The following is a 17,598-nucleotide window of genomic DNA, read 5'->3' on the forward strand; positions in this document are numbered from 1 at the left end:
TTGGTCTGCTGCTTTTGCGAGCCCCTTGAAAACCTCACCCCTGTCATGGAAACTAAACGAATTATTCGTCATTATTACTTGCGTTCATTTGTTTTTGGTGCTGGTTCCTTTGAATTATAACGCGCCGCTTTAAGGTCACGTTCTCTTTTAATTATACTTTGACAAGCTAAGTATAAATATTGTCTACTTGATGTAACTTCACTTTAGGGCCCATTCGCACGAAAAACTGTTGCTCACAACAGACTGGAAGCAAGACGAAATTTATAATTGAAGAAAGAGATGTTGTTTTCAGATTCCCATTTCCACGCAGAAAAAATAAAGAAGTGCTTGGAAGGGGCCACACCAGAAATACCAGGAGTGAGAAACACAGGTTTGACGACCTTTCCCATCTGCTCAAGCCAATGATATACTACTCAGAGGTCGGGAAATGCGTCTTCCGCGTGAAGGGTGTCTTCCGCGTGAAAGCTGTCTTCCGCGTGAAAGGTACGGGCACTTTGGTGCAGAAAAATAACAAACTGGTGGTAAAGCATTGACTCGCATGAGTAGGAAGTAACTGTTATTATTTAGTAAACAATGCCCTTTTAACAAGTTCCGCCCCCCCCCCCCCTTGTTGTTTCGCATGGGGCATCTTAATTCTACCCTATATCGTGGGCCGAACCTGGAGATAGGGCACTCATTTTAAAAATATGCACCGATCCCGTAGACATATCTCGTACTGTGGTATCACCGTTCCGTGCCATTACGCGACACAAGTACGCATGGCACTAGACGGCGTGATGTGCCATGTGTTCTCGCATTATTCCCTCGTGACACCTAGCGTTCTGACACGCTATCGTTGCGACGCTCACGACTGAGACTCTGCGAGCCGGAAAACAAGTTTTAAAGTTCATGCACCCCATTCACACCGACAACTCGCTGAGGAAGACATTGTCTTTCATCGACGTCGACTAGAACTTAAATCGTCTTTGCTTCTACCCGGCTGCACGTTCCAAAGCCTGAAGGTGGGCCCGATTAAATGTCTTACGCAGACGTATTTCGGTTTCATACTATCTCGGTGGTGCATAGTTACACATGTTTTATTTATAGCGAAATATTTTCTGTAATCGCCTGGGACACATGCACTGCATTTTCACAGAACTTCTGGAAGTTATGGAAATTACGTGTATAAGAAATCGCAATGTCTAGAGAGCCAATTAAAATTATTCACTAATTATCTTTCTAACTATTCACTTAAGGGTTCGCGAGTCAATTGGGAAATTGTTGCCAAGCAGTAAAGATGTGCGGTATGCTTAACATAATTCCTGAGGCTAGAACTGCTTTCGAGACACCACTTACGAAATAGGAGTATTCATAACTTCTTTTTTAAGGAATAGCTAAATAAGTAAAAAATAAACAAGTACAACAATTTCCCTCTGTGAAGATGGAATGGCAGCGAAAACTCACTACACTCAAAGCTCTCAAAGAAAAATCAAATTGCTTTCGCTGCCATTCCATCTTCGCAGAGTGGAATGGTTGTCAGGAGCCCCGTGCATTTCTCGAAACTTGGCCTTGAGCGCCTTGTGCTTGTACATTTTGTTGAGGTTCTCGGTGGGCGGGAACGGAATGGTCACCATCGTTCTCCTGCTGGGCATGAACGGTGCGCCGAACCGGCACTTCTGCTTGTTCTTCTTGAATCACGTGTGCGTGGGCTGGTGGATCTGCGTTCGCTTCTGTTGCAGAACCGACGTCTCTCGCGAAATGAGAAACTCGGCCATGCTGATCATCTCGGGCATGTTCATGCTCAATTCCTCGCTCGGCGCGTTGTTCAGCCACTATAAAATGTGGACGTGTGCGCTTCCTCTCTGCTGAAATTCCACCCGCTTGAAGAAGCCCAAAACGCTGTACGGCTTGAACGGAGACATCTTGTTGTAGTTGAGAATATTCAGCATCACGGCAAACAGTTTGTCGGCATAGATGGCACACATCCGCGGGTCGTTGTTCCACAGTCCCATTCTGTCGAGGTAATGCATGTCCTCTATCGATCTCCGTCCCCCGTCGTTGCCCTGCACTCTCAGGCATTCTAGGAGCTCGATCAGCTGATCCCAGTGGACCTAGGACGAATATATCGTGAGGAACGCGGTGGGTTTGCCCAGTTACCGAATCATCGCGAACACTTCTATCTTCCTCTCCATCCAGTAGTGGACCGTGCCGCTTCGCGCCGGCGCCGTTTACATTGTCGTTGCTGTTCCCTCCGACGCTCCTCGTACGTATGACAATAATAGTTGACGGGTGCGTTACAGGTTCCCGAGCCCACAGGGGTGTGTGCCACAGAGCTTGGGCTTTTTCTGCACTTTCACCTGGATCGGCCGACATGATGATTTTTTCGTTTACCAGACGCCGAAAAAACTACGGAAGGTCAGTCATATACAGCTTTCGTTGTAAAATAGAATGGACGCAAATTACTGATGACCACATTGCAGCAGTCTAGGGCAGACTGCCGGCCGTCGGAAAGGGGGGTGGGGGGAGGTGCGAGTAGAATGACAGGCATACAGGATAACAGAGAGTAGAAGGCACAGAAGAGAACTATTTACACATAAACGACATAAACAATAAGCAATGTATTGAATCAAGAATGAAAGTATAGAATACGAAACTGGCTGGGAGTGCCTTTTCTCGCCACGTCATTTATGACGCCCTGACACAGATACGCAGCATGCCGGCCGCGCCCTGGCTGGAAAGTGAAAAGGCTGGCCCATTGACAGAATGCAACCACATCTCATAACGAAGCTGACTGCCGTGACAGCCCCTTGGAGCTGTCAGGAAGTGACACAGGCGTCTCGAACGTTGGTTTCAGTATTCGAGAATCGCCATTCGGGTTACAATAATCAGTCCCGGTTTCTCCAGATACAGTGAATCTAGTTAGGACAGTAAATTCGGTTGTTGCAATAATCTGGATGTGGCAACACTGCAGACTGATAAATTGCTGACATTGCAAGACACACTGGTTACACTCTTACGAAGCAGTGCCATAGGCTGCAGCAGGCCCTGCGCCTCCGACACGACTGCTACATGCTAACCACGATACGAACGCCAACTTCTTTCAACCATGATGTTGCAGAAAGGCCCAGTGCCCCTAAGGGCTCGAAATATCCCAAAACCAAACAAATAAGAAATGACAAGCAGTAGATATACAATTTAGGTGCGTTCATTTATTGGAAAACATACAAAGGCAAAATTCAGGCAAGGTCTCTATGACCAAGATATCGCTATGCCTATATAAAACACTGAGGGGAATCTTAGAACTAACACGCGTTTTCAATCGCTATCACATTGCTCGCATTGCATTTTCGCAAACCTAGCCGTATATTTGCCACTGTATGCGCAATGACACAATGAGACAGTAACTATGTCTAATCAGGTTTATCTTACATATCTAAAACTTCTTTCGGCGACCGTATTTTTATTTTATAGAGTGATTGAAAAGTGCAATGCGTCAGGCTACACTGCCAGCATAAATCTCAACGTGAGCACGAATCATGCGGCCTTGACACTGGTAATTGTCCGAAATTCTTATGTGCACGCAGGCACGTTTCGGCCATAGCGAGTGATGATTAAAGATAAAGAGATTAAATATATCGTTATTGAAAAGACAGAAATTGCGTTTAGCTCCACTAATAAGTAAGGAATAAGAGCTATGACGATCAAATTAGCCTAATATAAAAGTGTCGTTCAGCACGCAGATAGCATATCTTGTTCTCTCTCTCTCTCTCTCTTGCAATTCCAGCGCAAGCAGTGGTGCGCGACGTCATGCGTTGCTCTCAATTACCTGTTGTTTTAGTCGCCTTACCAGGCTTAAGCCCCGCATTTTCTTATTCGTTTAGTCCTCTTACACTACACAGCATCTGACTTCCGCTCGCTGCTCTTTACAAGAAACGAGCTATACCAGCCAGTCGAGTATTTTCTCATCCGGGCCTTATGATGTCAAGTTCTCTATAAATGACAATGAAAGCTGTTTAATTAATATGACGGATCGTTGACGCCTTAAGAAGGACACTTACGTGTGTTCTGCTTTTTTTTTAATAAGCTTCTTTATGTAGTTGTATAGGAGCCCCAAATCGGCCTGCATTATTGAGGGCAGTAATAGACGATAATTTTAATTCTGAGGCGATCGCAACGTCTGCTAAACGAGCGCATCTGAAGCAACCTTTCTAGTGCTCTTAAAAAGACATACATGTTCAAACAAGAACCAACATAATGACCTGCTACCGTAGCTGCTATGCCACGTTAGTTTGTGCAACTGGCAGGGCTAAGAAGCTGTTCTCGCACGCCTCGCATATACCCCTCACAAAGCCTTCTGGGAAGGCTTTCGCTTGATGTCGATCGCGTTGTCTTGTTCCGGAGCTTGCGTGAACGGCGGCTGCAACGGGGAGCTGAACAGCGGATTTCCCGGGCGCTTGCGACGGTTGAACATGTTTCCCCTGTTTCCGAAGAGGTTGAGAAGCAGTCCCGGCCGCCTTCGGTGCGCGGTGTCCAGTTGAAAGTTGAGAAGGGCCGGTATGTTGAGGCCCAGGCCGGTGCCACCGGATCCTGTCAGTAGACGCATGTTGAAGAAGTACGGGATGTTGATGCCCAGGTTAAACGGGTGTAAGGGATGACCCAAGGTCTTTGGCTTCTTCGAAGTCACTGCCGTTTGCACGCTGTCCTTGTCACACGTTGGGGGAGGTACGGTTACTTCGGACTTCGCGTTGTCGCCGTCCTGGCCAGCTGCGACTGCCGTCGTCGGGGCCCCGTCACCCAGCACCTGCGAAATGTGCCGATGTACATGAAAAATAAGCCGAGTTGGGAACTTGAGTAGTATTTTGGGTAGAAAATTCGTTTCACAGCAAACCGGCTGACCAGTTTTGGTGTTATGCGAGAGCACGGAGATAAGCTTATCGAAACGAAGTGGCCATAAAACGCCTGCTTTAATTCTGTTGCAATCGTTCAGTTTCACTGCACCATAAGCGATCACACAAAGCTTCGAAAGTCAAACCAGACAGGTGCCTGGCTTGACACCCTACGTGCGTAAAAGTTGAAAGAAAACTAGAAAGAGGGAGACAGATTGAACACTAGTTGTAAACAAGTTGACGCGAAGTGTGCCTATACAGACAGTCACTCTGGCCAGTATGCTACAAAAAAAAGAAGAAGAAGAAGAAGAAGAAGAAGAAGAAGAAGAAGAAGAAGAAAAGCCAGCAGTACCGCACTTCAAAAAGAATAGGTGAACGTTTCAGCACGCAATTCTTGGCCAATCCCCCAGTGTGGGTATGAGCCATAACATGAGGCCATCATCATCATCATCATCATCATCATCATCATCATCATCATCATCATCACATTTCTTTCTTTGCCATCTAAACACATTCTGGTGTCCAGACAGCTTCAACACTTTGTTGTATCAAAACTGAGAGACTACGTTCGATCGACGTTGTCTTATTCCCCGAAGTCTGAAACTAAAAATGTCGCACACTTCGAAGATTTTCTCGACCACCGCTCCAAGCTTGAACTTTTCAGGTATTTCCTGTGCCTTCTCCGTTGGTAATGGGGAAGAAGCGAGTTCATTGACGAAATCAGCAACATCGACAACTGCTGCTTGCTCACTCGACAACTCAGGTAAATAGGGCATGTACTCGGTTACCCTTCACTCCTGACCTGAAGGTGTTAAATTTAAATTCGCGTGATTCTAGCGCCGGAGCCGCCTCCTTTTCTGCGCCTCATCATTACATTAAGGGCAACATAGTATATTTCAGAACTTACGTGCAACAAGAGATATTTGTGCTGAGTTAGTTGGCACAGGATGCTAAGAACAAAAACAGCCAAATGGGAGGGACAAGGAAGAAAGAAGAATCCAACGCTTACTTTAAACTGAAGGTTTATTTTTCGCCAAGAAAAATATATACGCGGAAGGAACTGGAGTCCAGGGCTGAGGAGGACGATAAACAGCCGCAACGTATAATTTTCGTAGTCGAAAAAGTAACCTTCAAACTTTTAAGAACAGCGTGGAGGGTCCCAGCTTTCCTCTTCTGTTTACCTTCAGATGGGTGGCACATTGTGTGGACGTCACGGCTAGACTGAACGCCCCCTCCTTCCTCTTAGTTGCGGTTGTTTCTCGCCCCCTTCAATCCTGCACTGCAGTTCCTTCCGCGTGTACACCTTGCGTCACGCAAAATAAGCCTTCAGTTGAACGCCAGCGTTGTCCTTGTCGCTCTTCCTTCTCCCGTTTCTTGCGCTGTTATTGCTCTGCTATTCAGTTACTGTAAAGTGAGAACCAAGTTTCCGACTGATTTTCGGCGTGGACGTCGCCCGGCATTGACGCTGGACGAATTTTATAGACGTCTCTGAACTACGAGATACCTTCGGCTTCGACCATATAAATCCAGCAGGCAATGAAGCCAAGGAAAACATAGGGTAATTAACCGTGGTTGAAATCGAAATGCACAAAATAATGAAGGGGAAGGAAAGCGGACGAAAACATAACTTGTCGCCGATGAGAACCGAGCCCACAAACTTTACATTGCGTGTGTGATGCTCTACCAATTGTGCTAAAACGACGTCCGGCCATCAATCCATCCACTAACTTGAGTACTTATGTCTACTAGATCTACCCCTGAGAGTGTTAGCCAGCGCCACTCTGATCCATAGTAGGCGAACGTAGAACAAACACCCTTTTTTGTCTGATAGTGTCACGTAACACGTTTACTTACGAAAGCAGGCACGTGGCTAATAAACCCTAGTATAATAAACCATAGGCGTCAAGGTTGCCAGATTCGAGACTCTCGCTATGGATGAACCAGGAGAAAAGTAACAGGGACTCGATTTTTCTTAACCACGACCACATAAAGCCAGCGGGCAATGAAGCCAAAGAAAGCCATAGGGTTCTTTAACGTGCACCTAAATCTAAGTAGGCAGGTGTTTGCGCCTTTCGTCCCCATCGAAATGAGGCCGCCGTGGCCGTGATTCGATCCCGCGAACTCGTGCTTAGCAGCCCAACACCATAATCACTAAGCAACCACGGCGGGTAGCATAGTATGTGAGTTGGTTATCTTGCGCTCTTAGCACTTCAACACTAGTTTCCTTCAAGTGACTTTAGTAATTAGTATATCCTGCGACAGAGAACACCAAATTAGAGTACCAGCCCACAGTGTCACTGCCACTTAGCCAGAAAATGCGGCGCACATTTTCTTGTTTCGATGATCATATTTTCGTGGCACTATTACTAGCGTCATCTTCGGATTACCAAGAAACAGGAAATAATCAGATCACTTTAGACTCGATTGGACACAATAAAATTTACTTTTGCAATTTTATGCAGTTGAAGTGTTACATTTAGGATTAACTCTTGGACTACTGAATACCTCCTTCTCTCTACCGCTCTCATATTTCTTTTTTTCACAGGTTATCTACAGCCGCGTACCGGGGGCTCACGGTAAAGCTGTATTCACTCCATGGAACAAATCGTGGTTCAAGCTTGCGGATCGCGTATCACGTGATCATACGTCACCCGCTCCTGCGATTAAATTTAAATTATGAGGCTTTACGTGCCAGAACTACTGTCTGATTATGAGGCACGCCGGAGTGGAGGACTCCGGAAATTTCGGCCACCTGGGGTTCTTTAACGTTCCCCCAGATCTAAGTACACGGGTGTTTTCGTATTTCACCCCCATCGAAATGCGGCCGCCGTGGCCGGGATTTGAACCCGCGATCTCATGCTCAGCAGCCCAACACTATAGCCACTGGGCAACCACGGCGGGTCGTTCCTGCGATGCTTCCTGGATCCGCGCGATGCGCTTCGCGATACGGCGGAAAGCCAAGCCACTGATTTTAAGCAAACAATAATGAAGTACTGGCGGCGAAATGCGTCGTCCGCTCCTCGTCAGCGTTGTCGTCTGCTTTTTTTTTCTGTCTTGCGTACGCTAGATGCGAAATCATCTGATGTACGTCATCTGTCACGTGATTGATTCGTCGGCGATCGCGTCCCGCCTAGTAAATGCACCTTAAAAGGAAACATCTCGAGTTGTTTCATACTTTGCGTAATATTTGTCTTTATGCGTCAGGAGAATAATGAGAAATTTTTGCTTTCGATTCATTGAGAGCCTTGAGTTGTATAATTGTAACAATAATATAGCGTGACGAACTCTACAGAATAATGAACCAGTTTCATCGTACTATATCGAAATAAGCTTAGTAATTATATTTCCCTGAAACCCAGACATTCCTCTGACAGACGTGCCGAAGTGCCGCTTTTAGTCGAAGAGAAAAAGAAAAGAAAGGAAGAAGCTACTCGGGGAAAGCAAGGCCTATTTCAAATCACTAGATGTCGCGCTGTACCGTTTGTCAAGGTCGTACACACCTGTGAGTAAATGAAAAAGTTGGCCGGCAAGTTTTCTTTCTCCCTTTTTTTTTGTTGTGCTTGGCAAGATTTCAAATAAACATTTGCCCTGTACGTTCAAGCTTATGGTAACGCAAGAATTAGCCCTATTGATCAGTTTAATGCTGGAGGCCCTTGAAAGACGAGCACCCAAAGGGTCATGGACAAAGCCCATTCGGACCGGGCGTCCACCGCAGCGAATTTCATGAGTTTTTCAAAAGCTGAAAACCTGTTGGAAATTGCGCCGAGGCTAATATTATGCACCAGTTTGGCTTTACTGCGCGCCTGTGCCTTTAGGGCACTGAAGAGATTGTGGCAGAAATACAGCACATGCGCGCCAAATTGGCATTCACAGGGTTCACTCAAGTGTGCACGAACAATGCTCGTAAGTCAAAGACGATTCGGGATTTCGAAGGCGGTAATGACGAGCCAGCTAGTGACCATCATGACATCCTATACGAGCAATGGTCAGGTGCAGAAAAGCACCTATATTTACCACCACGGCAACAATTCAGGCAATCTGCTTAAGTGGGTAGATTGAACGAGTAAGTAAACACATACATCGGCTGCTTCTTTGTGTACAAAGAACGACTCTATAACACAAGGTCTCTCGTGTTCAAGCAGCCGTCTAGTGTAAACTTTCTGAAAACCAAACTGAGAGCCTCCATGAAGAAGACAAGACTGGATCTGTTTCGGAAACGGTAATCTTGTATAGCTACATGTCAATGCGCTGTCACTTATTACTACCGTGTCACTGGCAGCCCTAAGTGGAGTCGTCAAGTTGAACTAAAATAATATACCCGTGACCTGGCACTAAAGCGGAGATTTTTTTCTAAGCATTACAAACACTGGTAAAACAACAACCGGAAGTGATTATCCGCAGACCATGACGTGAATGCAGTAATAACCGTTCTGTTACTATATATGATTGCACCAGAATATTGTATTCAGGTGCTTGATTTTTCGTCAGAACCTTGTAGAAACTAAACCTGAGCAAAAGGAAGTATACACCTAAAGGACAAAATGTGGGACCTGTTGTATCTGAATTGATACTGAAAAGCACCTCAGTTTTGAAACTTTTCAGTCGGCTCTCGTATATCCCCACAAAGAACGACGGTTACCAACCGACCCGTATTCTTCTTAGCAGAAAGCTCTCACAGTTCAGAATAAAATTTTAAGTGCACAGTTTCGAGAAACCGCTTTCGAACAACTTCGTGGGCAGCGCCTGGCTGATCCAACAAAAGAGACATGCGAGGGGCTGACCTGAACCAGAAGAATGGCCGCCACTGAAGCGGCGAGGAGCAGCCGTGAAGCTGAGCGTGCTGGAACCGGCTGCATCTTGTCAGTGTCGCCGCGAGGAATGCTCTAGCTGGCGACCGGGGACGCCTCAGAGGGTGGGGTGGGGTGGTGGCGCAGCCGGGGCTGGTCCCGCGGGTGGTAGCGGTTCCGAAAAAGCCAGAAACCGGCTCTACCTTCCCTTCGCTGCGCCTCCTCGCCACCTCCGCCGGATCTTGTCAGAAACACATCAGTCGCACTGCCGGCTACATGGGTGGCGTTGACGTCAGCTGATAGTCCAACGACAACCCCTTGACCCCCCCGCCAGCCCGACCACCAAGACCGGTGTGGCTGGACGTTTGGGGAGTCGTTCAGCCAGTCAGTACGAAAAACGCTGTTTGGCGCGTCGCGCGGATGACGGGAGGAAGAATCTTTATTATTCAAGGAGTGGCGGAAGAAAAGAAAAATGTGACAAAGGGATTCTGGAGCCAGCCGGGACGGTTCGTTAGGAGTGTTGGATAAAGTGGAGCCACATGATTGAACCGTGCTTACGATGGTTTGTGTAACTTTCTTCTTCAACGCTCCACGGTTTTCGGCCCGAAAACAACTCGCGCAACCTTGGGAATAAATTTGCATTAAGCGCAATGTTTTCGAGCGTGCAGAGCGCGGCGACCTGCAGCGTAGTGCGCCGTTCGTTCACCGTCAATCTTCACACTCGCATGAGTGCGTGCGTTTGCGCGTTATGGTACGTGCGATCGTGTACCTGTCCTTGAGCCACTCGCAGGCACAGAGTAAGGACACAAACCGAGCTCCGATACACTCGCCCGCATGCGCGTAGGACGGTCATAACTGTTTACTTCACAAACGGCGTTTTGCAGCTGCTGAACGTGTCGATGCCTGCCTGTCACAATGTCGACGAACTTTCGCCCTGCCGTGCTGTAGCTTTCGCTGCGAAGTGCTGACGTCCTGAGGCTATGATTCGCAAAGGTTGAACGCAAAGGACGAAGATCAAACCTCGATTAGACTGAAGCGAGAACTAAAATGCTATAAAGTTAAATGAAATCCTGGGGTCTTCGGCGCCAAGTGAGCTGATTAAGAGACACGTCGGACAGGAGGTGACTCCGGATAATTTTAGACGACCTCGGGTTACCTAGCGTGCTCCTATGTCTAAGTGCACCAGCGCTTTTGCATTTCGCCTCCATCGAAAGGCTGCTGCCGCGGCCAGGATCGAACCAGTGACCTCGAGTTCAGTATCCCAAGAATTAAAGAAGGTACTTCATTAAACTTCTTTCTGGGCGAGTTGGTGCATACTTGATTTGAAAAGTGTAACAGTGCAACCACACGCAACCAGAAAGGAACAAGGACGAAACGCAGCGTTTGTGTCTCGTCCTTGTTCCTTTGTGATTGCATGTGTTTGCACAGTTATAATATTTAGGAATTAAAAGGTTTTTGACATATATAGATGTGAAGAGCCCGCTGCTCCAATTATACTCTTGTACGCGAGGCCGATGGAGCTTTTCACAGATAAAACCCACCGAACAGCTTGCTTGCGAACACGCGTTCGCTCGCATGCGATGTTTTGAAAAAACTAGGCTCCCGTTGATGTCAGAGTCGCCTGGTAATAATAATTTCCTGCAGACTACTCATAGAAGTTTTTACAAACAAGGTCTTTTGAAACTTCAGATGGGGCTCATCGGATCTGGGTATCTGACTCTTTTCGTCTCGTCAATTAACTGATACTGTTTGAGGCCTTCTAGTGCATGTAATACCACAAAAAAAAGAAAGGTGCCAAAGTAAAGCTTGCAATAAAAAAGGCGCACCAAGTTAGCGTAGACCTATGTACAGAGCAGTAGTAATGCGTAATTAACGAAAAAAAAAAGACGAATTGCAACACCGATGCGCTTGCTCAAACTCTGCGGGCGTCTCAAACCGGAATCTGAAGTGTGGCTTTACTCAACAAAAAATATGGGCCGACCCCGAAGTAGTGCAGTCTAAACAAAAAACCAAGTAGTGCATTAATGCGTCCAAAGCGACCTTGTCTTTCTTCAATGTTGATTGCTGTTGGCTCGGATTTTTTTTTAAATTCTCTTTTGACGGGAGTGCATTGCACAGTTTAACAGCATTCCCGTAACTGCTTCTAAACTTGCCCCTGCTGTACCTGCTATTTCTTAATTCAAGAAGCCTAGTTTTGGTTCCAAGAGTTTTACTCGACATTTTCTCGAGAACGCCATAAAATAAGACGTATATCAGTCCAAATTAGACAAGCTCACAAGAAGATGGAGGCTTGAAGTCAATGAAGTAGTTCAATGAGGAAGGTCGCCCGAGCCAACGTTAAGACAACATGACTTGTCATCGTCAGGCCAGCAACTGTTTTTCTTAGCTGCGTTTATGTAGGTGTGTAAAAGCAATTACGCTACACGTATGTAAATGCCATAAAAGAAAGCAGTTGTTGACCAAGCTGACAACTCCTCTTGCTGAAAAGTTGGCTCCAGCGACATTACTTGTTCAACCATTCTTATTCACTGGGACGTGTCAATTGAAATTTGTACTTTTTGCCATAATGTACTCATGTTACGCGTTGGCAATCCAATCACAGTCGAGACAATAATCAACGGCTGCTTCTTCATACTATCGGCTGTCGCAGTCTTGACGGGTGCAGTGGTCCGCGAACATGCGCGTTCAGCCCGCATTAATTATGCGATCATACTGTGGACGATAGTTCGGGACACATAAGTGCATATTGTTACGTTTGGCTCAACAAAGCTGCAGGCCAGTTCAGAAGACAGTTTCGGGAACAAGAAGCTTACATTGTGGCACACTCGTCGACCAGGGGAAACGTTAGGGAGTTTCGGATTAGTGTATCCAAGCGTTGGAGCACGCAAACTCCAATGTATTCTCTTCGCGATGTTTCGTGCTCTCCTTGCTTTTTTTTTTTGATGTCGTTGTTGTTCTTTTCCATGGCCGCCGGTTTGCGTCCCTCAAAGTATCTGGCTTCATTTACTTAAAGCCCTCTATTGAAAACGAGAAATAAAGGCTGCGGAGGCCAATGTTAACCACAATGAGGACCAGTGAACAGCTGAAAATACGACTGGCGCTCTTGGTGCGCGTAATACCGCTGGCAAGATTACCAACCCAGCTTCGCTTCGTTTCGCCGTGACGTCAGACGCATCACGTGCGGAGCGTAAGCGGAACAATATATCTCTACAATTTGATTGCAGTGTCTGCACTAGTTAAGGAAGCGCAGCAATTGTGTCCTTCATTTGACAGTTCAGCACGTGCCACCTGCGCTGCGCGCTTCGATTTGAACTTATAGGCCAGTTCAGCCCTATATAGATCACGGTTCTCCTGCACTCGCTACTTTGGAAGGTCAGGTGACATGTAAGTTCCCAATGTGTAGCAGACGACGTGGCACTGTATTAGTTGACTCGTCGTGCGCGTATATAAATATAGTATATCCCACTTTTGCTACAACAGTCCCACTAGTTGGCATAGGGAGGGGATGTACAAGTTTGATGCCTGTATAGTTGTCAGGATAGGTTGATTAAGGATTGTAAAGCGGCAACTTGCTTTCGTTCAAACGGATTTCTGTTGGGGCTCGTTGTGACAAAAAAAATATAGTATCTAAGGCCACTATATTTTTTTTGTCGTCACCACGTAACATTACCATGGCAACGATTAATGCAATAACAAAAATGGAATACCCTATCTTTTAGTATCTGCGCATTTGTCGAAAAGGCTTAAACACCCGTAGCGCATGGCAGAGCTGGTTCGTTGCTGCAAATTCCTGCATGATTTGCAAGGGCCATGAGGCGCGCATGTAGGTGCTGCGTTGCCCTTGCAGGAGGCGAGCACTTGCAGCATCGCACACGTGTTCGAGAACGCACTATGGAAAACTTGTTCCGAAACTGCGACCAAAATGAAAAGACTCTATATACATCAGAAACATCTTTACACACATGAATTGTTTCATTTTTCTGTCTGCGATCCCGTTCACCGAATCTCCATGCACAGAACGGTTGCTGTAATATATCAAAATCAGAGCTATCGCGCAAGACGTTTTTACTATATTCAAAACTGCTTGAACGTTGCCGCTCAATAAAAAAGCAACAAAGGTATGTCCAATTTAGATTTACTCGTGCCGCTAGAACAGTGTTCTACAATCTCGAATTTAGCCGAGCCCCATGAGGTTGCTCTGACCAACTTGACCCGACCAACATACCCGGCCAACTTAAGTGATGTGATTACATTTGATAACTGTTTAATGGATACACAGCAATCGTTTTGGAACGTCACAGATCCAGTAGTATTGCTATGCCTAACGTCTTGAAGCCTCCCAGTTGACTATGAGGTACAACACAGTTGAGGGGTGACTTAACCTGCACCCAAATCACTTTCACGAGCGATTTCTTTTTTCGCTCTGCCCACATGGGAATGCTCCCGCTACGGTCGGTAATTGTACCAGCGACCTGATGCTTAGCATAACGTAATAACCACTGAACCAGTGAGACAGGTGTTATCAAGTATAGTTTCGCCTTTTTGGTGCGAGTGCATTAAGACAAAATAAAGTTCTATTCTTTATTCATTACTTCTAATAGGGTTTCTGCTTCCATGACTGCAACTACGTTGCGCGTCATTTTGAAGAAGGAACATTAGAAGTTTTAACCGGGTGCTTAGCACGGTGGCAACGTTTCTAGAAGAGAACTTCCGCCCAGGGCTGCAGCGGTTATCCTTGACTGGGTTTGCGTAGTCACCTCTCCGAAAGGAAAAAAAGAAAAGCCAGAATGTGTTCCAACGCACTCTTTCGAGGGTTGTCGGAGTTCGCCCTATGGTGAAAGTATTCAAGGTGCTCCTAAGCCATCGTACATTCTTGAGGTTGATGATTCTGCTGGAGAATCAAGCGCAGGATGCGTCTAATTGCGACGAGAAGCGATGTATACCTCCAAGATGCCGGCACTAAATTTAAACGCTTAATTTCTTATCCTTCAGTTCCTTATGTTGTGACAATAATGCGACAGTAAAAACGAAAATGCTCACACTTATACGTATGTGCATGTTTTGTCAACCCGGGCGCCATAGCACAATATTAAAACGATCTATATTGTTGGAAGCGTAATCGTGTAGAAGTGACATTTCTGAATTTTTGTTGTCTATCATGAACTAAATAAAGCTCAACTGCACTGTAAAATAATTTACAGCTTTAAAAGTAAATAAGGGGGAAAATGGCTGTAAAACTCTCACCCAGACACCCTTTATGTGTCTAAGGATGTGAGTTATACACCGATTTACACCTTTATTCAGTCAAGATGTGCAGTTTATATTACAGTGCACTGGACCTAAACATACTATTATAAAAAAGTACCTCGAGGCGCCTTCTCTGTGTTAAGCTTTAGCGCAAACGAAAAAAAAGTCAAGTGAAGTCAAGAAGATACATTTTCAGGCTCCCTTATCGATTCAACGCGTAGCTCTCCGCAAAATTTCCATCAGCTTCTCTTGCTTTACTCGTTTCGTTATCTGCGTGACAAACAACACAAAAATGAGAGTCAAGGAGACCCCGCAGCCGGATGTAGAGGTCATTCCACTCGGCTAACTGAACTTGCTTTCTTGGGTGCAAAGTCCTTAAGTGGCAGCCGTTTGTCACTTGCACGGTAGGAAGCCGTGGAGTATCGTCGTCAAATGCCGCTCTGACGAGCCTCACCGTAGGACGCGATGTTCTGGCAAGACTACAACGCTAATGAGGAAGCTTCAAACTTATGGGTGCACCAACACATAGATTATTTTACAAATGATAACTTCCTTAAACAGTCCCGTGCCTCTTCGAAACTTTTTGATAAAGAAAAGAAAAACTATAGTTTTCGAACATCTTTTGCCCGAAGTCGTAAGTAGAGTTTCTAAATGAATGCCCTAGACCAATCTCTGGTGCTAGCGTCCGCACGCACGAAGTTTCTTCAGCGGGGAGAGATTTGCTCCATGCAAATGACGGGGAGCACATATATTTGCGTGAGCATCGTCCCCTGTCTTCAAGCAACCTTATGGCTTCGTGTATATATATATATATATAATGTTCATTTTCCTGATGGTAAGTTATCTTAGCAACATTGTTGTATGCCAATAATTCTTGCCATTTAGTTTCTCATTCTTATGATTCGATGAATTTCAAGACGATCGCAAACAGCAGCAGTTGTTTATATCATAATAGAGCCAGTACGCATGATGAACATTATTTACCAATCATGATCTTAATATAATGACTTGCATGTTCGGAATCGCAGCAAGTTACTTACGCGCTGATATTAACTTAATGAAACGAACTATTGTAAAGGCAAGAATGCTGTAGCGAGACGTTGTAAAGTAAGCATAAAAACAAAGGTGTCTGCAACGTTGATGTCTCAAAGTATTCATGCTAAATTGTAGACAAATCCACGCACATACCCATAATTCTGATGGTCGATGAACGATTGCAGCGCCAGATTTTCCCCTAGATCTTGGTATGAAACACTTTCTCCGAGACTACGACGCTAGTAAACTGCAGCCACCTTAAGCCGCTTCGCACGGAATAGTTTCATCGCTCCGGAGAATATTGTTTCTAACAATATAACATTTCTTGCGATAATGGCACGCATGGATCAATGTTTACGTCAGTGTTTGCGTCAATGTTTACGCCAATGCTTATGTTACCATCAAATCAGAGAACCCTGCCGTGTTAAGACGGCAGGGTTTTCTGACTCCATGGTAACGCCAGTGGCAGAAACCATCCTGCAGAAGGTAAAAGACTCTAGGAGCAAAGCAAGAGTCCGGACGACTACTATGGCCGTAAGACTTAAAGTGGTACCATACGTTCACAGGGTCACTCACAACCTAAGGAAGGTGGCAGGCAGCTTTGGAATCTCCCTTGTCTTTGCAGCCCTATTAAGGTGGCGCGGCTGTGACATCACAACTCCGGTGATCCTAAAGGAAGGCAAGGCTGTGGCAAGAACCAAGGCGTACACAATATGGAATGTAGGAGTTGTGTACGAAATCTCACTCGCGTGTGGCAAGTCTTACATAGGGCAGAAGGGACGGTGCCTGAATCATCGAGCCTGGGAACATGAACAAAAGTTAACGAAAGATGAATTGGCGCACTTGCCTACGCACTGCAATGCCTGCACCTGTGAACCACTTTCCAAGGAGATAAAGATTCTGGGGAGAAGCCCGGACTAGACTGTACGCGAACTGATGGAGTCATATCACATAAAAAAGAAAGGCCAGGGCTGTGTTAGCGATACTTCCATTAGGTTGTTTGAGTCGGAGATAGATTTTTCTGATAATTGGTTGCCTCGCTAGGCTGATGAGTGTTCTTGTTGCTGCGTTCTGCGCATGTTCTATTTGTCTATATATTGCCACGGGTTGTCGTGAATAAACCAGTTGAAAGTTTAAAAAAAGAGAAAAAATCCGCACTTGTCGTTTTTCTCTTCTCTTCCGCTGTCCCCGTCTTTATTTGCGGTCGATATGACATGCACAGGTTGGCAGCTATACAAACTCAAATAATGAACAGCAGTTTTTTTTTGTCCGGCGAGTGTGCTTTGATGTTATGTAGTAGATCAAACTTAACACTACACATGCACACAAACGACCAACAATCGAACAAACGCATCTCACCACTGAATTTTATTCTGGACAGCACCAAATTCGATATAGGCAAGTAGATAAGAATAAAATTCAATTGCCAGTGGCGCTTGTTCCCCGCTTGTCTGTTTCTCGCACACGTACATATGCACATCCCCCTTGCCTTCCCACATGTTTGGCGTAAGCGGCTGAAAACGTTGAGTGTACCTATTTGCGAATAAAACCAAAAATGTCGCACTTTCGCCAGAAAGGCGAAGCCAATGATTAGACAGCTATACAAAGTAAATGTATTTTTTATCGGCAATATTAAGTTGTGAATATTCGCTTAGTAACTAAAT

The 17,598-nt window shown here is 45.7% G+C and overlaps 1 protein-coding gene across 3 annotated transcripts in view; it reads right to left on the reverse strand.

Annotated features, from left to right (window-relative positions):
• Positions 1-3,175: 3,175 nt before the first annotated feature.
• Positions 3,176-17,598, reverse strand: part of LOC139059256 (uncharacterized) — a 284,919-nt gene continuing 270,496 nt past the window's right edge. For 2 of the 3 annotated variants that reach the window (XM_070537421.1, XM_070537422.1), the window contains exon 2: positions 3,176-4,780. In XM_070537421.1, coding sequence (XP_070393522.1) covers positions 4,322-4,780 — 459 coding nt within the window. In that variant the 3' untranslated portion in view covers positions 3,176-4,321. Of the gene's footprint in view, positions 4,781-9,646; positions 9,835-17,598 lie in introns of those variants that run through there. The other variant, XM_070537423.1, reaches the window with a different exon arrangement.

Source organism: Dermacentor albipictus, chromosome 4 (assembly GCF_038994185.2).
Source record: "Dermacentor albipictus isolate Rhodes 1998 colony chromosome 4, USDA_Dalb.pri_finalv2, whole genome shotgun sequence".
Lineage (NCBI taxonomy): Eukaryota > Metazoa > Arthropoda > Arachnida > Ixodida > Ixodidae > Dermacentor > Dermacentor albipictus.